Raw genomic sequence first — 24,245 nt, 5'->3', positions numbered from 1 at the left:
GAGAGAAAGGAAGAGAGGGAAGAGGAAGGAGGCACTGATTTGGGCTTTGAATGGGTTATGAGAGCTGCAAGAGTGGATGAATCATGAACATAGGTAGTGGCTTTGCCTGGGTGGTTGCAACATAGCAAGAAGTAAAGATATATTTGGGAGACAGAATTGACAGGGCTTCATTAGCTGATATGGCAGTGGGGAGAAGGAAGTATCCTGAATGATTTGCTCATTTCCAGGGATGCACAGTGGGTGATATTCATAGAGATGGGAGCTCTGGAGATGGATGATTAGGGGGAAGATCATATGTTTAGTTTATTGAAATGCTGATTTGGAGTGTCAGAAAGCCCACATATAGGTCTAGGGCATGGTTATAAAAAGGAATTAGGGGCAAGAAAATAGCTAGAGATTTTAATTTGGGAGTCTTTGACATTGTCTAGGTAGAGACACTTTCTAAAAAGAATTCTGGGGCCATGCGCGGTGGCGCACGCCTGTAAACTCAGAACTCTGGGAGGCCTAGGCGCTTTGAGACCAGCCGAACAAAAGCGAGACCCCGTCTCTACTAAAAATAGAAAAATTAGCCCTGCGTGGTGGTGCCTGTAGTCCCAGCTACCGGGGAGGCTGAGGCAGGAGGATTGCTTGAGCCCAGGAGTTTGAGGTTGCTGTGAGCTAGGCTGACACCATGGCACTCTAGCCAGGCGTCAGAGCAAGACTCTTGCCTCAACAACAAAAACTGATACCCAGGAAGGTCTAAATAAAAAAGCGTCGTATATTTCAGACCCATTATTTTCATTCTTTGTTTAATCCATAGTATTACTTTTATTGTATTTTTCTACTAAACATATTGGTTATTCGTATCATTAACCACGACCTTTGGATTTTCAACAGAAATCCCTATTGCTGAATTAGCTAAATACCACAGCAGGTATGTCTGATGCTAGGAATTTCGGGTAGTGGAGATCTCAGATTCTCACTAAACAGGGCGGCTAGTGCTTTGGCCAAGAAGTATTTGATTTAAGTACCTATGAAAATAATTTGGTATTTTACGTGCCTATACACTTTGAAGAGTGCTCATTTAACTTTTCTTCGAACCACCGATTTGTTACCATAGCAAAGAGCTCATTTGGGGAAGCACTAAACTCTTTAAAATAAGCTTTTAAATCAAAAGGACACTTAAAATTTTTCATTACTGCCGCACCAGATAAATTAGTATCCATATCGCGTCTGAAATTCAAATGCCTTTGTCTTGTCTTCTTGTACCTAGTAAACGGTTACAAAGGAAATGTCACTTCACATAAGGTTTAGTCGCCAAAAATTTTGAATAGAAACACAGCTATTTTCCTCAAAGTTGTCTTAACCACACAGCTTTGTGCAGTTTCAAGTTGCTCAAATTGTGCCAGGAGGAAGCCCTTAACTGCTTGAAAGGCCAGGGACTGAAACGGAGTATTGCACAACCCTTCACCACCGGGAGGTTTCGCTTCCAAATCTGGTCTTCGTATCATCCATCCCAAGGCGGGAGCCGTTCCTCGCCCCACTGGAGCCAGCCGCGTTCCCCCTTCAGAAGTAGCCGGGGTTTCCTCTTCCAAGCCTGGGGCACCCCTCCCTTCGCCCAAGGTTCTCCTGAAAGCGGAGCCGCGCGGCTGCAGGGCCCCGGGAGGCCCCACTGCCCAGCTGGGGAAACCGAGTCTCCCCGGGGCGACTCTCGCATTCGAGTACCACCAGCCGGGCTGACCCCCGATCCGCAGGGCTCCGCGCCGCTCCCCTCCCCCGCGGCCCCATTGTCTGCCTCGCCCCGCCCCAGGGGACACGTGCGCCTGCAGCTTCCCGAGGAGAGCGCGGGGCGGCGGCGGCGTGGACTCCGCCTGGAACGGCTACGCGGCGGCGGAGCCGGGGGCGGGGGCCGGGCGCGCACGGACCGGTGGGTGCCCTCCGGGAAGCTGCGGCCGCGCTCCGCGCCCACAGCCTGCTGCCCCGCCAGCCCGGGACCGGGCGGGGGTGGGGCGGGCGGGAGTTCGGCGGGGGTGGGGTGGGGTGGGGAGATGCCAGTCTCCTGACAAAGGAGAACGAGTGGGACACGCTGAGCCAGCCCGCCCCGCTTGGAGGGGAGCGGGAGGGGGAGTGTCGGGAGGGGAAGGGGCGGGCCTTTCATTCACTCTCGGCCCTTCCGCCGCCGCCCGAGCGGAAGGGCGGGGTCTCGTGCCCCCCGGGGTGAGGAGCGCGGAAGGCGGCGGGGCGTGGGGGCGGGGCCCGCGGGCGCGCGTCCCGAGGCGTCGGCTGCGTCGTCACGTCAGCGCGGGAGAGAGAAAGAGAGCAGCCGACTCGGCAGAGACTGGGGGACGGGGCCGAGAGAGCGAGCGAGGGAGGGAGGGAGCGTGCGAGCCAGGAGGGGAAAGGCGGCCACTCCTGCTTGGGCGACCGCGGACGGGAGTGGGAGTGGTGGTGGGAAGGAGCAGGAAGGGGAAGACGGAGGGCCGAGAGAAGGCGGCGGACAGTGGCTGGTGGTGGTGGTGGTGGTGGTGGTAGGGGGAGAAGGAGGAGCTGGAGGAGGGCAGGGACTGAGAGAGTGAGTGAAGCGGACGCGCGAGGGAGGGGAGGGAAGGGGGGGGTCACGCGGGGGCGCGCGCGCGCACCGGGAGCGCGCTCGGAGGCGAGTGGAACTGGATCGGGTTTGCTGCCAGCGGCGTGAGCTTCGGCCGCCATTTTACAACAGCTCCACTCGCGCCGGACACAGGGAGCAGCGAGCACGCGTTTCCCGCAACCCGATCTCCTCGGACAGGATTCCTCCGCCTCGGCCCAACGGGGAGGTAACGACCGCCAGAACCTGGGTCTGGGAGGGGAGCTCCATGACATTGTGGAGTGAGCTGGGGGAGGGTGGCGCGGGGAGAAACCGGCTTTTCTGGAAAATGGATTCCAAGGGGGAGAGGAGCACGTTGGCTGGGGCTGCCTGGAAGTAGGCCGCGGGACGCACCGCCACTTTCTCCTCTCCATGTGCTGCCGCCGTTCGGGCTTTGTCTGCGGCGCTCCGGGAGGAGGCGCCTCCGCGGCCCCGTGGCCCGCACGGACCGCTCGCGGCAGCTGAGTTGGTGCTGTCGTGGCCGTCGCCGCGGCGCGGGAGTGGGCGGAGAGGAGCAGGTCCCGTCCCGCAGCCGTGCAGCGGGTTTGGGCGGTGCTCGGCGTCCCGCGGGTGTTGGGCTGTCCGTGGAACGCCTTCACGCCTCCGGGTTGCCAGCCCCGGCACCGCAGTCCCTGCACCGAGGGGCGAGGGGTGGGGGCTTGCACCGCGCGCCACGGGTCACGTCTCGGCCGGGCGGGCGGCCCGGGTCGCCGGTGTTCGGGTAGCGCCCGAGACGGGGAGCCATGTGTCACGGCGGAGACGGCGGCGCTGGGGGGCGGGGAAAGCCTGTGGCCTGGCGCCGCCGGGGCCTCGGTGTTGAGGAGCGAGATTGTGCTACTGCAGCTTTCTGGGGGCTCCGACAGCGGCTTCGGGTTGATGTTAGGAGCCGGTGGTGGTCTTGGCCTGGGACTCGGTGGGTTTCCGTTGAAGGAAGTTGTAGGACATTGGAAGGCGCAGAGCACGTGTTTCTAATGGGCTCCTGGCGGCCGCAGTGGTGAGGCTGCTGCTCTGGGTGCGGAGTCGGGGGCGGGCTTTGGGGTGCGGGGGTGAAGGGTGGAGAAATTGGGTGGTGGGAAGGTGGCTTGTGTGAGCGCTTTGTTCTTCGCTGGCTGTTGTTACTGATCTATAAGCGGCAGGCGGGAAAAGCGCGCACTTTGGGGGTTTACCTTTTGAGAGGGACGAGCCCAGCTTTGCTTTCTCCACACACACCTCGTTCTCTGTATGGGCACAGCTGCATGTGGCACGCTGGCTCGTCCTCGTGCTGATTGGGCTTTATTTGTAACATGGTTTTCTTAGGGAGTGTTAGCAGGTGAGTCAGGGGTGGTGCTAAGGAAGAATATAGTGAATTGGTCCTTCTGTGCCCTGCGCTCCAAATTAGGCTTGTCAGGCGATGGTGACTTTAAGGCTTCTTTAAAGAGAGGCGCAGGCTGGCTGGTGTAGTAAAAGGTAGAGAAAGTAAAGATTGGGGCTCTCATATTGTCCTCTATTCTTTTTGAAGATCCTAGTTTAATTTTGCTTATTGCGTTTGAACAGATCTCTGGAAACATGGCTACAGAACATGTTAATGGAAATGGTACTGAAGAGCCCATGGATACTACTTCTGCAGTTATCCATTCAGAAAATTTTCAGACATTGCTTGATGCTGGTTTACCACAGAAAGTTGCTGAAAAACTAGATGAAATTTACGTTGCAGGTAAGAACTAACACTTGCAAAATTACATTATGAAATTTTTCTATTGGATTTCTGGCTTTGAGCTAAAATAGCAACTTTTTGTGGTTTCCAATAAGTGTGGGAACTGGAGTTTTGCCTTGTTGTGATAGTTGGTTAATTTAGGTGTGAACCAGAGGTTGAGATGTATAGAGGGAGGGAAAAAGGGAGGGTTAAGAGCTAAAGGCTGGCTGGCTGGAAGTCCTGATGGATAAGTATATGACAGTAGCAACAGCTGCTAAATGTTGGGAGCAGGCCATGTGACTTTTTTGAGTATTTTTATAGTAGGATTCTTGTTAAATAACTTGGTAACTGTAGACTTGTTTTCTTGTCTTTTTGGTGTGGCTGTTACTTTTTCTAGTGGTACTGAAATTGAGTAGAGGTTCATTTGTCATGCTTGGTATTTTGTTGGTTTTTAGGATTTGTGAGCCTGTATGTTTACTGTAGAAATATCGTAGTGTTCAGAACTGTCTGATTTGGACACAAAACAAGATGTAAAAGAAGTTAGCTCATTGTAAGTGTGGTTGAGAGGGCTTCTTTAGTTCAGAATGCAGTTCAGAATGGCTAAAGTGTGTGTTTTTCCAAACATGTAGGTAGATAAGGGGAGTAGAATTGTACAGGCACACATGTACCTGGATTGCCGTCATAGTCTTCATTAAAAAAATCTTTTCCAAAGTATTAAAAGTTGATAACTAATTGTTTTCTCTTTTGCAGGGCTAGTTGCACATAGTGATTTAGATGAAAGAGCTATCGAAGCTTTAAAAGAATTCAATGAAGACGGTGCATTGGCAGTTCTTCAGCAGTTTAAGGACAGTGATCTCTCTCATGTTCAGGTAATGTTAATTTAATGTCAGTGTGAAAAGAATTAAATTTGAGTAGTTTTGATATGCTCTGTTAAGTTTTATTAGATGCAGATATGATCACTGTTAAATATGAATGGAATTTTTTTTTTTTTGGCAGAACAAAAGTGCCTTTTTATGTGGAGTCATGAAGACTTACAGGCAGAGAGAAAAACAGGGGACCAAAGTAGCAGACTCCAGTAAAGGACCAGATGAAGCAAAAATTAAGGTATGTGTTTAAAAATTCTCTTTAGTTTTAAAGCCTTTTTGATTATTCTAACTTCAGTAAATATTCCTTCAATGTGAAAGGGATGTGTTTGTTTTTAAGATGTTGAGGTAATTTATTAATTATTCTTAATTGTTATTTTTTGAAAAGTTTACCATCTTTAACTATTTGTTTCTAAAACAGTTCACTTTTTAATTTTATCATGTTACTCAGCTACTGATGTTTAAATTCTGTGCTGTTGATATTCCCAATTAAAAGATTTAAAGAAACACTCGTATTTCTAGATACTTTTTGAAAAATTGCAAGTCCATATTATTGATTATCAGGCCAGACTAGGAGGGAATCATTTCACCTCATACTGGTGGAGAGTGTATATTTATATTTGTTTATCTCAGGAGTCTCAAACCCCAGTGAATTTAGAATGTTAACACTGCTGCCCTCCTCTTCCATTAGTATTGGTAATTAAGGTTAAAAAGCATCTTTTAACAATAAGATTGTTGAGTGTGAAAATGTAAATGAGGAAACTGAGGCTGGGAGTGAAAGGCTTTTTTTGGTTTGTTTTAGGGTCCTATGGAAAAATAAATGGCCTCAAATTAAGCTAGGTTTTGATACTCGTATTAGTTAGTGAGTTTTATAGTTCATAGAAAATATGGCGATCATATTTTTTTCCCTTTTTTTTTTTTTTTTTTTAACATAGCATAAGTTATAGAAGCCTAAGTGATCATATGTGTTTAACCTGGTGTGCTTTATAATGTGATAGTGCTCTTGAGCCAGAGGTTATGGTTTAAGAAAATCAGTTATTAAGAAGGGTATAGGCATTGGGTGTTTTAATGATATGGGAAGAGGGACGTATAGAATGTGGAGGAGATCGGAATATGGAGTTAGCTGTTAATGTCAACCATGAGTTTGAGGCTTTCGCAGGTTTAGCTGTAAGTGAATTGAGTTTGAACTGTTCATGTAGTTTTGCCTTGAAAATGGGGTATAGTTGCCTTCACTGCAGTTATGTCAGTTGTAATTAAATCTACATTTGGGACTTAGAATTTGAAATGTTACAAACTTTATAATAGTTTGTGTGGCTTTCAGTTGTATCTTTGGAAGAGTATGGCTTAAATTGTGGCAAGAAGGCATAGGGACGTTTGTATAGAATGTTTGACAGGAAGTAAGTTTTTCCTTTTTGTTTTTATAGATGAAAGGTATTATTTGGGTCATGTGAAGATAAAGGTAAAAAAAATAACTTCTTTATAGCACGGGAATTACATATGAGAAAAAAGAAAGATGAGCCATTTAATGGTTTAGTTTATGTGATAGTCATCGATTTGAGTTTTAGTTTTCTTACCTAACGTTGCACCATTAAGCAATCATATTTGAGTGTAATAAATATAACAAAGAATTGTCTTTTGTGAACCTTTTTGTTAGAAAGTTTAGGAATAAAGGAGTTTTTATGAATTGTATTTTTCATAAATATTTAATGTTCTTTGAGTAGAAAATGTAAAAAAAAAAATGTGTCTAGTCATTTTCATTTTCAGAGACAGAGGTGACCCTAAATCATTTAACAGCATTTTGTTAACTTTTATCATGTGGCTAGCGTTAAGTCTGTTTTTATTGCAGAATTTATTAGCTAGTAGATTGTTTTTGTTGTTCAAAAAAACTGGTTTTGTGCTTTGTGGTTGAGATAGTGGAGAAGGGGAATAATTTTCCTTAGGTTAATGGTGGACTACTTCTTTCTAGTGCTTTTGACTATAGTGGATGAAGATAAACTCCTGATGCTCTGAGTAAATACAAGTTCTGTAAATTTTAACAGTTCACTTTTGGGGTGATAAAATGTAGAAATTATGTCACACTGTTGCAGTTTCATAAGTTTTTAAAGTCATTTTGGCTTTTATTTTTTCTGAATGACTGATGGTATTTTGTGAAACATGGCACTTTTAATATCAGGTAAGAAGAGGTTATTTTTCCTGTAGCTCCCAAGCTTTTAGACTTGGTTTGGGGAGCGTAATTTCTTCAAAGGCTGACAAAGTGCCCAGAATGGCAGTGTGCTCCTAGGAATGGGGTATAGGGAATTTGTTGGGTAAAGCTTTAAGATCATGCCAAATTAGGTATAATCATTTTTTAGGCCATATTAGGAGAGTAGATAAACCCTGGCTTGAAAGTTGTTGATGGATTAATATTTCCTGTGGAGACGAGAAAATAATTTGAACAGGATCTTGAAGTTTTGACAGTGGATTAGGGGTTTAAAAAGCATACATTGAAGGGAAAATTCTAAAATCGACAATAGAAACCTGTTAATGGGGGAATATTGCCAACATGATTGGAAAGATTTGAACAAGATTAATTTTAAATGTTAAATGCATAGGTGTGTGGTCTTGTGAATTAAATGTATTAATGATATTTGAATTTTTTAAGGCACTCTTGGAAAGAACAGGCTACACACTTGATGTGACCACTGGACAGAGGAAGTATGGGGGACCACCTCCAGATTCCGTTTATTCAGGTCAGCAGCCTTCTGTTGGCACTGAGGTAAAGAAACTAAAAACTTGTACCTTTTGTAGTAAAAGCACAGGTATCTGGTTTCCTAAAGAAATTCTCCATGGTTTTCACTTAATATTTAATTTACAGATATTTGTGGGGAAGATCCCAAGAGATCTATTTGAGGATGAACTTGTTCCATTGTTTGAGAAAGCTGGACCTATATGGGATCTACGTCTAATGATGGATCCACTCACTGGTCTCAATAGAGGTTATGCGTTTGTCACTTTTTGTACAAAAGAAGCAGCTCAGGAGGCTGTTAAACTGGTAAGTATTTTTCCCCCTCTTAAGTGTTCACATGCACTATCTTTAAGGCCAAGTTGTTTTTGTGTCTCAGAGTTTACCAAATGTTTTTTGAAGTGCTGATGAGGCAATATTTTTCACATTCTCTGTGTAAGCTGTATAACAGTATTCTGTGTATAGTTGATACGATTCAGGATCTTAAAGTAGTATGGTAGGTAAACATCTGGCTTAGTGATTTTTTGTTTAAATTTATAGGAATGTGAAAATATAGTAAGTAACTGATAGTACTCCCATAGTTCCTCGCCACACCTGGGCCATCCCTTTTTCTAAAGTAATTCACAAGGACATTTTGATAATTTCTAATTGATGAAACAGGATTTTGTGGTGAGTGGCAGTAGTTGATTTTAAAATGCTAGATATTAGATGAGGACCTAGTTATTTTTTTTTAACAGCAAACACTGCTTGATGACCAACTTTTAAAAAAATTTTTTGATGTTTCAAATTATGGCTTCCAACACATTAAATTCTGTGACTGAAGTGGCTTCTGCATTTTATAGTTGAAGAGCTGGGGTTAATTTAAACTTATGGAATGTCTCAAGAAATACACCTGGAGGGAGGAACTTTTGTACAAGATGGCTCACTGTGGCAGATATTTGTTAGATTTGCTTTATCTGCCTTATGTATTTTGTTGGTAATTCTAAGCAAACTTAAAATCTTCAGACTGTTTTCCTTCCTGAGTTTTTTTCCCTCTTCCCTCACCATAAAATACATCAATTGAAGGCAAACTTTAAAGAGAAAAATAAAACTAGCATGTTTTCCCGCTCTGTTTGAATATTTTCACTGGTATGCATAATTGAATATGGTGGAGGTTTAACATTAGAAAAGTATGTTAGTTGAAAGAATATAGATGTCTTTAAAAAGAGAATGCAGGAGTTTAGGTATTTCTTTTTTAAATTTTCGCTGAGTTTTCTCTTAAAAAAATGCTTCCTATTTTACAGGGGATATAGTTCTGTAGGGAGCCATTCACTGGTAATTTTGAGCTGTCAAAATTTTAGTTTTCAGCAGTTTAAATGAAGGACTTTTTAGAGCTTCAGAAAGAAAGAGGTACTTTAGAAATCATCCAGTTTAATCTCCTGTACAAGAATAGAACATTTTTGCCAGGCAGCAATAAAGTAACAGTAAGTGAAAATGCAGAATGAAAAAAACAATGAGTTGTCTTACTACAAAAAGCTAATACAGTGGGCCCTCCATATCCAAAGGTTCCACATCCACAGATTCAACTAATTGCAGAATAGAAATAGTCCCAAAAACCCAATGAAAGATAATACAACAGTATATAAGGATGTGTGTGGGTTATATGCAGATACTATGGCATTTTATGTAAGTGACTTGAGCATCCCCAGGTTTTGGTATGGGGTCTTGGCACCAATCCCCTACATTTACCGAGGGACCACTGTAAAGAATTTACTAGTGATGTCAGACCGATTTTTTAACATTTTGAAGAAGAATCATTAAACTGACATTGTAGGGTACTTAATTTTTGTCAGCAAAATATACTGATTCTGGTAGGTGATCACTTGAACTTACTTTTAGAGGATTTCCAGAAACCTTAAAGAAACATTAGAGGAAGATGGAAATTAATCCAGTAGTGACATGATTTTGGGTGCCAGTAAGTAGACACTACGAAATATTTCAGTTTGGACAATTGCCTTGGCTTAACAAAATTGCATTTCTGTAGGCTGCTTAGAATATAGTCTTATTTATATAGTTTTTAACTAAAATGCAGAAACTTCCATAGATACCCAAGCAGCCTTTTTGATTGGTCTAGGAACTAACCCTTAAACCTTTTTACATTTCTTTCTGGGTTTCTCTGTGATTTGAGTGCTTATCTGGGGGCATGATTATTTTTTACTACCTGATAACAGGAGTCGTTGCATTTTAGTACTTTTTAAAATATACTTCTAATGGTAGGTGGTATATATCCACTGGGATGAATTGAACATGTTGTCATTTGCTTTTTTTAAATGCCTTACTGTGGTTAGGATTTGGGAGACTTGCCTTAATACAACAATAGAAAGGACTAGATTTTAGTGGAAATGAAATAATTGAAGCATTTTGGAAAAATACAAAACTTAAATTGATTTGGATGTTTTTTGCTACTTTTGTATTTATTTGTGGAAATCAGTACCCCTTCCTAGATACATTCTTTAAGGAAGCATACTTTGGAAGCTCTTGCTACTTGTGTCATGTCTTGAAATCCTACTTGAGTTAAAACTCTAAGGTGAATTTTATGTAGTTGAAGTGTCATTCTATTTATATGTAGCTAAATGTTGGGACAGTGCTTTCCTTTGCATTATTTACAAATCAGACAAGATTGAAGCACCTGCTCTATTTGCTTTTCTTTGAGTGTCTTGAGGAATATCTTAGGCCGAAATTTGGCCTTATTTTTTTCTCTAGTCTGTAATCCTCTGATCTACCAGCTGAGTTGTCAAAGGATGTGGCTTTATTTTTTGATAGTGATGCAGCAATGATTTCTGCAATAGATTAAAAACTATTGTAGATTTTAAATTTGCATGTGGATTACTTATAAAAATAGGTTAATTGATGTTAATAGCTGAACTGCAAATTTCTTAAGTGACTGATTTTAGCCAACATCTACCTTGTGTTTAGGGGGAATAAAAAAATTTAGTCCCTAAATGATGATAATCTAGGGAAGCAAGATCTAAACTTGTGTAAAGGTGATTAGTAGCTACCACTTGAGTGCTTGTTGAGGGACAGTAGCTTTGCCAGATGCTACATTATTATCTCTAAATTCCACCTCAACTCTTTCTTCCAGGTAAGTGGAATCATCTTCATTCTATAAGAAGAGTAAATAGGCTGGGTGACTTGCTTGAGGCCATACAGCTAAACACCACAGCCTTGGTTTGATGCCAGGTTTCTTTAGCTGGAGTGCGTATTGTCGACTAGACATAAGAATTTAAGCCAGCAGTACAAGTTATGCCACAAAGTAGCCTGATTTTTTTAAATTATGTAGTGATTTAGGCAGTGTTAAAAGGAGTTCAGGAAGTAAGTCATGTCTCTTGCCAAAATATTTTTGGCATCTAACGCTTTACTGTCTTCACTGTGACCACTCTCATCTAAGTTACCATTTTTGTACCACTTAGACTAGTGTGAAGGAACTTAAAGAGTTTCACTGCCTTCTATTGCCCTTTACATTTGATAGGATAGATTAGATCACAACCTTCCTATGCTGAAAAATGACTTCAAACACAACCCTATCCAGTCAAGTTCCTGCTTACCTCTTTCCCCCACTTTTCTCTTCATTACCTTTCCAGCTATACTTTGCCTTCTTTTTTTGTCCTCCAAATAAGGCATGGCCATTGCTATCACAAGGCCACCTTCTGTTCTGCTCTTATACACTTTGGAAGCAACCCAGTTAGTACTTACCAGTCAGGTCTTAGAAGGCTTTTTCCTGGCTTTGAGGAAATATTACCACCCTATTGCCCCTTCACAGTATCCTGAACATGATAAAATAGATTTTGCTTAGATGAACTTGGAATTATTTTTTGACTTTGTAAAAAGTTTTTCCCTATCAAAAGGTAAGCATGTTTTCACCTGTATCCCTAATGTTTAAAACAGTGCCCCCAATATATGGTAGGTGCTGGATAAGTAACCTGACTGGCTCACCAGTGGCATTTAACATCATTATGACACAAGAATTTATGCCTTTATAGTTCATGGGCTGTTTTCCTGTTCAAAGGTTTTTTAGCCTCCATCTGCAATTATTCTGTGCTACCTTGAGTTGTAGGGATTAGAGTAGATTAATCCCACAGAGGATGTTGGGAAGTACGTGTGTTTCTGGTTGTCATAAAGACAGGAAGAAGCGTAGGCAAATATGTATTTGTGTGTTGTGTTGCTGGAATTGGAGCCCAGGGCCAGTGGTGCTGCAGTGCCATGATAGTCTTCCGTAATGGAAATATCCTGCTGAAAATGCTAATAGTGCCTATGTTACAAACACTGGAATAGATGAGATCTCTTTACAGATTAAAAGTTAAGATTTTAATAGTTCTGATGGTTTTATTCACCAGATTGGTTGTGTACACCACCATAATGTGTGTACAACCATTTTGATGAGTGCAGCTGACAAAGTAGGTCCATGAAATATTTTAGTAGCAATTTAGCAACTATTTGGTGTGTTAAACATAAAAACTTTTATCACAGATATATACGTTCTTGATTTTAGTTTGTGGGACGTAAAAGGGGCTCATTGCAATTAAAGTGGAAGCAAATCGTGCAAAGATGAAGGGAGATTGCTTTAGGTTAGGGTTGTCGAACATCTTGTAATGAAGTTTGAGCAGAACAGTGAAGGAAACAGGTGAATCTGGTTGAAGCAGTGTTGAAATAAGTAGGAGATACAACTTGTATAAGGTCAATACCAGACGGTATAGTTCAGAACTGCTGGGTTAAGTAAGCTGCATAGTGCAATTAAAGTTTTGAGCCTTGTGGGTAGCATGATGTAAATGGTTGAATGATGAAGGATGTTTGGATGAATAGGACAAAGGCCAGGAGGAGGGTGGCATCAGTAGGTCAAAGATTTTGAAGAGAGAAATGATAGGCCACTAGTGGTGTATTGTAGGTTCTGTTGTAGCTTTTTCCAGTGACTTAAATGAGGGCATAGTTGGACTGTTCATGAAATGTTTGGTGACTTGAATGTGCATGCAGTGATTAATTAATGCCTTGGATGACAAAATCAGGACTGGAAAAAATTTTGATAGCCTGGGAAAAATACAGTTCACATGTAGCAGGGTTGAATTGACAAAAGTCAAGCTCTGTATAAAACTAATTTAACAAGTAAGCTAAGGTAACATGGAAAACATGTAATAGAGGTATGGTGTCTAGAAGTGGAAAATTAGTAACAGCGTCCAGTTTATTCTAGGCTCTGTAATCTCAGTCTGCATTTACAGTATTGTGTTATAGATGTCACTCTTTAGTGTCAATATCTCCTGGAGGCACTTTAGTTTGCTATTACAAGGGAAGGAATGATTAACCAAGCATAGAGAAGTGTGTGCACAGGTATGCGAAGTGTTATCTTTTGGAGGAAGAAATAGATTTATTGTAGAATTTTTGGGAAAGTGGATTTTGGCTCAATGTAAAGAAGACTTTTTAATATTTAGAATGAAAGTGGACAGGCTTGGGAGGTAGTGGCTTTACTGAGAAGAGTTAGGACTGAGCAAACACTTCTAGATCAGATTCCAAATCTGAGATTGCTAAATTTCTGGGAATTTGGTAACTATGAGGGAAGGGAAAAGTGACTTAAAATTTTGAGCCTAAGTGGCAGGAACGTTCCACACTGTACCACTCCTGTTTTGGTGTTCTTAAATACTGAAACTGCATAGATTAATAATCAAAATTCATCATTATGTTTTATTTGGTCTACTTCACTGTCATATACTGAGCCTGAAAGCTTAGCTAGATTTTTAAAACCAGCTTCTAAGGTCCAGGGCCCACCTTTCTAAAGTAGGAAACACATACTTTTTTGTTCATTTTTGGTACTATATAGTGTCTTGAGTTAGGTAGTAAATTAGAACCTCTATTAAGGTTTAGATTTGTTTTTGTCTTGCCCTTTTACCATTTAACTTACTTTTACCGCCTGCTAGGATGAGAAGTGTTTTGAGTTTAAGGTGATAGAATGATATTAGAGCAAGAAAGGTTAAGCAATTCAAATATACATATAAAAATGCATGCTTAATCCATAGATGGAACATTGCTTCAGAAAATGCTTATTTCTAGGTACTTTTGTTTTATTTGGACAGTATGCCCAGAGCGTCTCCTTACTTACTTCGCTGCTTTAATGACTTATTTTCCTTGGTGAGCCAGTTTATTCTCTGTGTTACCTATAATTGTTCAGGGTTTTCTTATTTTTAAAATGTGAGTGGGGAAGAGTTACATTTTATTTTATAAATCCTGCTTAAATCTTTATGTTATTTACATTGGTTAGAGACTGTAGTCATCCTTCACAGTTTGTACTTACCCTGTCTGGTTACCTTGATTAGCAGGCTCAATGATGATGGGTTGGAAAGAAAATGGTTTTTCTGTATATAATAATGGAAATAGTCATTATTAATTTGAAACAGCATTGTTAATGTTGATGGAAGTGTTGGCTACATTACAGATTAGCTATCTTTCTTACATTTCTCTGATTATTGCTGCCTTGATAGAATTTTTCCGTTGTCTTTTATATTTCCCTTCTAGGTTTCTTGTAAGGATTTTGGTTGTTCTCAATTGTATTTTCTTGGTGTACGAGAATTCTAGTTTTTGTAGAAGTTTTTAAAAAATAATATATTTTCTTACAGTGAATAGCGCTGTTCTTAGATTTGGGAAATAAAAATACCAAAAAAGCCCCCACAATATGCTGAAATATTTAAAATAAAATGTTTAAAAAAATATACCAAAAAAGAAAATAAAAACATACCAAATCGTCACCCTCAAAAAATAACTTAACTTTTCCCCTTAAACACATTGTATTTCCTTCCCTTTTCTGATATGTTAATTGTTTTTGTCAGGTCCTAGTTATAGACTAGATGACCAACTTGCAAGCCATAGATTTGTCACTAAGGATGGCTACTTGATGCTAGATGATAAGAATCTAGGGAATGTATGTGTTTTAAAGTAATTTATTGTGTTCTTAGGTTAACTTTATTTGTAAAATAAGGCATTGTAGTCTACTTGTCTGTCCATAATCCCATGCAATGATGGATTCAGCCGTAGCTCTACTGTTTTCAGGTAACACGAATGTTTCTGCTTTTAAAAGATTCTTGATCTAATGGTGGAAAAAAACATGTAAAAAGAGTATAAATGCTATATGAGACAACAAAGTATAAGGCAGGATTTCTCCACCTTAGCACTACTGATATTTTAGACTGGATAATTTTTGTCGTGGCGGGCTGCCTTGTGTGAATTGTGGGATGGTTACCAGCATGTCTTGCCTCTGCCTACCCACTAGATAACAGCAGCAAGTCTATTCTCCTTCCCAATTTGTGACAACCAGGAATATCAGATGTCTGCAGACACTGTCAGATGTTTCCTGGGGGCAGAATCACTCCAATTGAGAACTATTCCTTGATGTTAACAGGAAAGGGTGTTTTGTTGACCTTTAGGGGATTTAGGGATTGTAGGGTATTTGATGGTTGAACTCAATCTACAGGTATGCAGTGGAGTTTGGATGGTAGAAGTTTTAGGGAAGTCGAGGTTTAGAAGTGTTAAAAATTACATGTTTCAAAACTGATATAAATGGCTAAGATAACTGTAGAGAGAAAGAGGAGGTAGCGTGAGTTTTAGGATGGTCTTATATGATGTCTAAGTATTTGAACTTTATCTCTGGTGATGGGGAGCCATTGAGAGGTTTTTTTTCTTTTTTTTTTTCTTCATTTTCTGTTGCTATAACAGACTTTTTTCAATAGTGAGGTAGAAAGCATGAAGTTGTTCTGAACTTGGAGGCACAGTATTTGAACTATATATTCAAATTTTGATTTTGATTCTCTGAAGATAATCAAAGAAGATGGAGAAAGGAACACGGAGTTTACTTTTTTTTTTTTTTTTTTTGAGACAAGCGTCTGGCTCTGTTGCCCAGGCTAGAGTGCCGTGGCATCAGCCTAGCTCACAGCAACCTCAAACTCCTGGGCTCAAGCGATCCTCCTGTCTTAGCCTCCCAAGTAGCTGGGACTACAGGTGCGTGTCACTGTGCCTGGCTAATTTTTTTCTATTTTTAGTAGATGATGGGGTCTCACTGTTGCTCAGGCTGGTCTAAAACTCCTGAGCTCAAGCGATCCTCCCACCTCATCCTCCCAGAGTGCTAGGATTACAGGAGTGAGCCATTGCGCCTGGCCGGAATCTACTTTCTGAATTATGTTTCCCTTTGTTATACCTGATGTCAACCTACTATGCAAGAATGGGAATAAGAGAAGAATGACTTTTATGTTGCCATGAGGCTGTTCTGTAAGCTGTATGGAAATTCTATTGGTTCTTCAGTTTGTATGGCTCCATGTGTGTCTAGGTATAAAATAGATTTTGAGGTCAGGTGTTGAGATTAATCAGTAAGTAGTGCCACTGCTGCCACCATTATTACAAACATAAACTTCGAGGTGGTTTTAACTAGGTAATCCGTGTAGTCCAGTTTTCCAGATAACTTGGATACTTTTGAACCTTGGTTTGTAAATAATAGTAGTGATTGGTAGATTTGTCACTTTCACGTAGTACATTTTGCCTCTGCTTTACAATATCTCATTCTATGGGATATAATTACTTGAAAATTAAGTTTACTTTTTATTGTAGTTTTATAATTTGTTTCTATACTTTTACCTTAATCAACTTGTCTTGGGGGTGGGATGGGGAAAGAAAAAAAGAAACTTGTCTTTCTCCTTCATAATTTTATTACATGCTTGATGAAAATGAAATGGGACAAAAAGTAGGGTTGGATTGAAAATAAAAAGCTCCTTAGGCTTAAATATTTGAAGGCAAAAATTCCTTATTGCAACTTTTTATAAGAGGAAGGGGAGATGTAAAAATAGATTTAGGTGTTGGTTAACAGAAAGGCAGAAAGCTTGCTGTTTTTGGATTCAGTTTCCCTTGCATGAGAATAACTGGTTGTTGGCAGAATGAACTTATGTAGAAGTTAAGATATTATGGAGTCAGCAGTTTTTGAATTTATGCTACTACAGACCTGATTCCTAATTTATGAAGTTTTCTAGATTTCAAGGATTTAACAAACATTTTTATATTAAATTAATTCATAAACTTATTTTTAGTGTGTTTTGTCAATAAAGTCTTCGTTCTCTCAGATTATAATTTCTCTTTTATATGGGAATTATGGTAAGTTATTTTTAAAGGATGAAAATATTTGATAACACGTAGTGTTGGAATTTTGTTAAAATTTTGCTTTTGTAGATGAGATTTGGGTATCTTCTATAATAAACACTTCTAATCGGATGTTACAAGTGATTTAAAAACGTACTTTTTCCACTTTCAGTATAATAATCATGAAATACGTTCTGGAAAACACATTGGTGTCTGCATCTCGGTTGCCAACAATAGGCTTTTTGTGGGCTCTATTCCTAAGAGTAAAACCAAGGAACAGATTCTCGAAGAATTTAGCAAAGTAACAGGTAAGTTGGATTTTTTTGGAAGAAGGTGTATGTAGTTTATACTAATGAGGATAATAGTATAGTTCTGTGTGCCAAGCATTGTTCTAGACACTATAATTATTAACTCATTGAGTCCTTTCTACAACTTGATGAGGTATGTAACCCCATTTTTCAGATCAGAAAAGTAGGCACAGAGGGTTTTGGGAAATAACTTGCTGAAAAATTATATGTAAGGAGTGCAGCTGAGATTTGAATTCGGCCTGCAGAATCATTGTTCTGCTTCCCTAGTTTTGCAAGATATTTCTTTGTAGTCTTTCTTTAGGTGTTAGTCGATATTCTTAGTAGAATTGTATGAATAATTTGATTTTTCCAAATTATGGGAATAATAATTATTCTTGCCATATGCAGAAGTTATACATTATCAATATGGTGTAACTTTGAACTGTAAAACAATCTTATAACAGTTTCCAAATTACAAGCTGCTTTATTTAGAAAATATTTTTGTCGTCTTACAGTGTTTAGCAAATTATCAGCCTGCTAACAGTTGTCAGGAACATTTGAAATTCCTATGCAGTACTAATATTTTATATTTCATTTGATATAAGCCATTGGTATCTGAGGCCAGAAAAGTGCCATTAAAAAGAATATTAGTGTTTGCTTACATAATAAGAAAACTACCTAGCCATATTTGACCTATACTGCCAGTTTCCTACAATTATGTAAAGATTTTTATCTCCTTCTCTCTGATTTGGTTAGTGGAAGCAAAAAGTCTTTAGAAAAACAGTCTTTAGATCTAACAAAAAATACAGTTTCATTTCCTGGGGGTTTCTGTGGTGGAAAAACTTGGAAGGGTGGATTGGGAAAATTACCTGAACCTGTTTTTTTGATAGTCTTTGTAAAGATGGCTAATGAAGAAAGATTATTTTTCACTTGGATATTTAATATCTTAGGAAAGTAAGTCCTTTTATCTACTTGTTCTTGCTGACTGTTTTATCTAATTTCCCTGAAATGGTTGCTTACTTTCAGAGGGTCTTACAGATGTCATTTTGTACCACCAACCGGACGACAAGAAAAAAAACAGAGGCTTTTGTTTTCTTGAATATGAAGATCACAAAACAGCTGCCCAGGCAAGGCGTAGGTTAATGAGTGGTAAAGTCAAGGTCTGGGGAAATGTTGGAACTGTTGAATGGGCTGATCCTATAGAAGATCCTGATCCTGAGGTTATGGCAAAGGTAATGATAACTCAAGTTAAAAATCTTTTTTGAGGGGATGATTGGGTCAGGGAGGCAGAGAACTTATAAAATGAATTGTGTACTTTTTTTTAACCTAGATTTTTGAATGTGAGAAATACTCTTTACTAAGGGATTAGAGGCAAGTGAATGTAGAAATTTATTCATGAACACTTAACTGTAATTGTATAGCCATCATAATCTCATAATGAAGTAGCTAGCGTACATGCTGTAGAGATGATTCACTTCCATTTTTTGTGTGGTTTCTAAGAGCAATTTCTTTGAGTTTTTGAGAGTGGCGCCATTAGCTTACATGGTTTTTGTGTTAAAAGTCCTACTTCTAAAAATAGTGAATCGTACTGGCCCAGCAGAGCTGCTGTACTTATGTTTAGCTATTATTAGGTATCCTGCTTCAGCAGTCAGTTGAAACATTCTATGAGAGTAAACATCTCGAGTCAAAACTTTACTACTTACTAGGTGCAGATTGCAATTATTTTTTTCTACCCTTTGTCTTTTAATAATCCCCCTTTATTAGGGGAATGTATATTCTAGGTGTTAAATACAACTAGTTCAGTTAAAAAGAATGAGGTGTGAACTGTCGGGAGCACTATGAATATAATCCAAGGATAAGGATTATTTTTTTTCTTTGGCTTATAAAGTTCTCATTGGGTTAGTACTTTAGAGTAACACATTCAGATGGTATTCTCAGGTATTTTAGGAGGAAGTGATAATGTTTCTTAGTCAAAAGGTTAAATTTTGTATTTGTGCTTTGAAAAGTTTTCAGGGTTGAGAGAACAATTTATCTTAATACTTTGAATACTCCCTCCTCCTTTATCTAAGTTTTCAAAAGCAGGTCCTGATTAGTTTTGATGACCTTTGTTAAGTGTTAGCTCTTTCTGAGGGCATGGGATTCACTTTGTTAGGAAATAACTGTCCCTTCTTGATTGGTAAATAATTACTAATTTAATAAAAACTACTAAGTATACAGTCTATATTTCTTTTTAAGTAAACTTTATTGGAACAATTTTAGGTTTACAGCAAAATGGACCAGAAAATACAGAGAATTTCCGTATACCTCCTGCTCCCACATATGCACTGCCTCCTCCACTATCAGTATTCTGCACTGGAGTAGTATGTTTGTTAAAATTGATGAACCTGCATTGATCACCTACCTGAAGTCCATAGTTTACATGAAGGCTCACTCTTAGTGTACATTTTATGGGTTTTGACAAATGTGTAATGACATGTATCCATTATAATATCATATAGAATAGTTTTACTGCCTTAAAAATCCTCTGCTTTGCCTGTTCATCCCTTCACATCCAGGCCCTAGCAACCACTGATTTTTTTACTGTCTCCATAGTTTTGCCTTTTCAGAGTATCATATATAGCTGGGGTTATGGGTTCCTCCATTTCTTTTTGTGGCTTTACAGCTCACTTTATAGTGATGAATGATATTCCATTCTGTGTTATACCACAGTTTATCCATTCACCCATTGAAGGACGTCTTGGTTGCTACTGATTTGGGGCAATTATGAATAAAGCTGCTATAAACATCCTTTTGTAGGTTTTTGTGTAGATGTAAGTTTTCAATTTCCTTGGATAAATAATGAGTGGGATTGTTGGATTGTATGGTAAGAGTGTTTAGTTTTGTAAGAAGCTGCCAAACTGTCTTCCAAAGGGGCTGTACCATTTTGCATTCCCATCAGCAGTGAGAGAGATTTCCTGTTACTCCATGTCCTTACTCACATTTGGTGGTGTTAGTGCTTTGGATTTTGGCCATTTTTAATAAGTGTGGTGTTACCTCATTATTTTAACTTGCAATTCCTTAATGACGGATGATGTTAAGTATCTTTTCATGAGCTTGTTTGCCACCTGTTTATCTTCTCTGGTAAGGTGTCTTTTCAGGTCTTTTGACCTGATCCAGCAATCCTCCTTGGTTGAAAGGAGTTGAAAACTTTGTTTTTCGTATTTTTGATATTTTTCTAATGGATTGTGATTGAAGTTAACTTTGCAGGGTGGGATGGTGGCATCTTGGAAATTGAACTCTTTGAAATAATACAGGGAGCTTTTTTTTTTTTTTTTTTTTAATTTCAGGTAAAAGTGCTGTTTGTACGCAACCTTGCCAATACTGTAACAGAAGAGATTTTAGAAAAGGCATTTAGTCAGTTTGGGAAACTGGAACGAGTGAAGAAACTAAAAGATTATGCATTCATTCATTTTGATGAGCGAGATGGTGCTGTCAAGGTAAATAAGGCAGAATTATCATAGGCATCTAAATCAGACTAACAATTTTTAGTCATCCTAGGATCAGAACATTTAAAAAATTGGGGGCATGGAATCCACCCAGGCTAACGTTTATTGGCCTTAGTTTAGTGAGTTAGGCAATCTTCTAAGTAAAAAAAAAAAAAAGTTGAAGAGCTGTGTCTTTAAAATCTAACAATCTTACTTTATCTCACTGACTGAGGCTTTTTGTCATTCTTCTAACATTAATGATAAATGATTTTTTTAACTTTAAATGAATCATAATTGTTCTGAAAGGCCTGTTTTTATATTGATCATTATCTAATCTTTTAAGGCTATGGAAGAAATGAATGGCAAAGACTTGGAAGGAGAAAATATTGAAATTGTTTTTGCTAAGCCGCCAGATCAGAAAAGGAAAGAAAGAAAAGCTCAGAGGCAAGCAGCAAAGAATCAAATGTAAGTGAAATTTATATAGTTAAAAAAAAAAAAAAACCAAAACTTTGTATACGTTTTGAGGTTGGTATACTAATTAGAGAATAATAGGTATTGCTCAAAGTTGTAAAACAATTCATAACATACCATAATTTTTTGGGGGGGGGAGGGGGGACAGAGTCTCGTTCTGTTGCCCAGACAAGTGTCCCGTGGCGTCAGCCTCACTCACAGCAACCTCAAACTCCCCGGCTCAAGCAATCCTTCTGCCTCAGCCTCCCAAGTAGCTGGGACTACAGGCATGTGCCACCATGCCTGGCTAATTTTTCTCTATATATTTTTAGCTGTCCAGATAATTTCTTTCTATTTTTAGTAGAGACGGGGTCTCACTCTTGCTCAGGCTGTTCTCGAACTCCTGAGCTCAGACAATCCGCCCACCTCAGCCTCCCAGAGTGCTTAGGATTATAGGCGTGAGCCACCGAGCTCAGCCCATAACTTTTTAAAGATTATTTGACTCGGAAGCTTGTCATAGAGAAACATCAAGGATCTCAAATGTTTATTGAGCTCTTGCTATTGACCATATTTGTGAAAACAATTATAAGTAACTGGAATTTTGTTTAATGAATAAAAAAATCAGGCCGGACACAGTGGCTCATGCCTGTAATCCTAGCACTCTGGGAGGTCAAGGCAGGTGGATCGCTCAAGGTCAGGAGTTTGAGACCAGCCTGAGCAAGAGTGAGACCCTGTCTCTACTAAAAATCAAAAGAAATTATCTGGCCAACTAGAAATATATATAGAAAAAATTAGCCGGGCATGGTGGCGCATGCCTATAGTCCCAGCTAATCGGGAGGCTGAGGCAGTAGGATCGCTTAAGCCGAGGAATTTGAGGTTGCTGTGAGCTAGGCTGATGACAGTGCACTCATTCTAGCCCAGGCAACAAAGCGAGACTCTGTCTCAAAAAAAAAAAAAAAAAATCAATGTGGGATATTTTCTTATGTTTTACAGAATGTGCTCCTGAAAATGTTTTTAAATGTTAGCTGTCCAAACACCTTAATATATTTGGTTGAAAGTGGAGAGTTTCTTTTTCCGAGAAGTAGAAAATACTAAATCTCTAGTTATGATGGACTCTGCTTCCTTTGTATCAAAAAGAGGCTTCTTAACCAATACATAGTACCCTTTGCCACCCCAGAGATTTCAAGTGGTATGCATAGGTTTTGAAAATGAAATAAGCATGTTGTTAATCAAATAACACAGTATCAAGATAAGAAAACAAGATGTGTAATGAGTTGTGTTAATTGGAGAGATCATAGGGAATCTATAGATGCATATCTGTTTAAGACAGTAAAGGAAACTTAGTTGGTTAAGAATTGACATCAGCACTTTTTAAAAACTGGCTGGTAATTGGTTTCTAAGGAGTAATTGCTATTTGATGCAAGAACAGTAATCATTATTAATATTTAATGCTGGCATTGTCCTGTATGGGATGCAAAGAAAGAGGAGGATGCTTCTACATATTCCTATTTATTTATTTTTTGAGACAGAGTCTCATTTTGTTGCCCGGGCTAGAGTGCCGTGGCGTCAGCCTAGCTCACAGCAACCTCAAACTCCTGGGCTCAAGCAATCCTCCTGCCTCAGCCTCCCGAGTAGCTGGGACTACAGGCATGTGCCACCATGCCCGGCTAATTTTTGTTCAAATAATTCTTTCTATTTTTAGTAGAGACTGGGTCTCGCTCTTTCTCAGGCTGGTCTCGAACTCCTGAGCTCAAACAGTCCGCCCGCCTCGGCCTCCCAGAGTGCTAGGATTACAGGTGTGAGCCACCGCGCCCGGCCAGACATATTCCTATTTATTTTTATAATAAAGGCAGTGGTCAAGTTCTTGTTTCTGTAGTTTCTTGTGCAGTTGGACAAGTTGACAAGTTCTGAGCCTCAGTTTCTTCAATTCTAAAATAGGATCAGACTAAATTATGTGATATCTCTTGTCCTGTGATTATCCGAGTGACCCATACTTGTTCTGGGACTAAAGAAATGTGCATAATTGGTTTGATAGTAGTATAAAAGAAAAAAGACTACAAAGAGTTTTAATGCTCTATACCTCAAACTCCTGGGTATAATTGTATGCAGTGTAAAATGATAACTTTTTCATATCTCTTTCAGAAGACAATTGATTATGGTTAATTTATTAAAGTAGAAGTATAGGAAATTAAGTATATTAGATACATAACTAGAGCAGTTTCATTTGTGATTTGATAGATGGAGGGTGATACTAAGTAGAAGGTGGAGGATGTCAGTATATCTGTTAATATTTGGAAAGGAGAAAAATCTAAAAGGGATGGCTACATGTGATGCTTGTACTTTAAATTGCTACATTGGCTGATTCTTTTAAAAAAGAATTAAAACTATAGCATGTATTCCTACTTAATGCTTGTTTCATCCCTATGAGTTAGATACTCTATCTCCTAGTTTGAGATGAGGAAACTGAGGCACAGAAGTCAACTTGCCCAGGGTTGTTTACACAGCTAGTAAGTGGTAATCCATTACACCAGGATTTCTCACTCTGTCCTGCTTATATTTGTGGCTGGATAATTCTTGGTTGTGGGTGCTACCCTCTGTGCATTGTAGGAATTTACGAGCATCCTTGGCCTCTTCCAGCTAGATAGCAGTAGTACCCTTTTCTTCAGTTAAGACAATTAAAAATATCCCCTGGGGAGAGGGATGAGAATCACTGGTGAGAATCACTGCATGACTGTTTAGAGACTGAAAAAGATCATCAGTCCTTACCTTAAAACAATAAATTACTAGAGCACATCAGAAAAATGAGAACCTAATGAACCAGAATAACATTTTTTTGTGAGTCAGTTGGAACAGGGAAAAGCTGGGTCTTTATGAATTGAGTATAAAATAAATGGTACTAAGTAAACATAGTCCAAGAGTAAGTTATTCTATAAGGAAGCATTATTTTACAGATTTCATGGGATTATTGTGAGGCTCAAATAAATAACTTGCTAAGTTTTAAGGAACTATATAAAATTGTACTCTACAATTTTAATTAGAATATTTAA

General features: G+C 39.5%; 1 protein-coding gene across 6 annotated transcripts in view; it reads left to right on the top strand.

Annotated features, from left to right (window-relative positions):
* Nucleotides 1–2,709: 2,709 nt before the first annotated feature.
* The window catches only part of LOC123633042 (synaptotagmin binding cytoplasmic RNA interacting protein), a 29,393-nt gene continuing 7,857 nt past the window's right edge, over nucleotides 2,710–24,245 (top strand). For 4 of the 6 annotated variants that reach the window (XM_045543976.1, XM_045543975.1, XM_045543974.1 and 1 more), the window contains exons 1-10: nucleotides 2,710–2,792; nucleotides 4,136–4,295; nucleotides 5,025–5,143; nucleotides 5,271–5,378; nucleotides 7,779–7,892; nucleotides 7,992–8,168; nucleotides 17,170–17,305; nucleotides 18,311–18,516; nucleotides 20,611–20,760; nucleotides 21,092–21,213. In XM_045543976.1, coding sequence (XP_045399932.1) covers nucleotides 4,148–4,295; nucleotides 5,025–5,143; nucleotides 5,271–5,378; nucleotides 7,779–7,892; nucleotides 7,992–8,168; nucleotides 17,170–17,305; nucleotides 18,311–18,516; nucleotides 20,611–20,760; nucleotides 21,092–21,213 — 1,280 coding nt within the window. In that variant the 5' untranslated portion in view covers nucleotides 2,710–2,792; nucleotides 4,136–4,147. The remainder of the gene's footprint in view (nucleotides 2,793–4,135; nucleotides 4,296–5,024; nucleotides 5,144–5,270; nucleotides 5,379–7,778; nucleotides 7,893–7,991; nucleotides 8,169–17,169; nucleotides 17,306–18,310; nucleotides 18,517–20,610; nucleotides 20,761–21,091; nucleotides 21,214–24,245) is intronic. The other 2 variants (XM_045543979.1, XM_045543978.1) reach the window with 1 other exon arrangement.

The sequence above is a fragment of the Lemur catta genome, chromosome 2 (genome assembly GCF_020740605.2).
Source record: "Lemur catta isolate mLemCat1 chromosome 2, mLemCat1.pri, whole genome shotgun sequence".
Lineage (NCBI taxonomy): Eukaryota > Metazoa > Chordata > Mammalia > Primates > Lemuridae > Lemur > Lemur catta.
The sequence above is the reverse complement of the archived record's forward strand: the minus strand, read 5'-3'. Positions and strand labels throughout refer to the sequence as shown.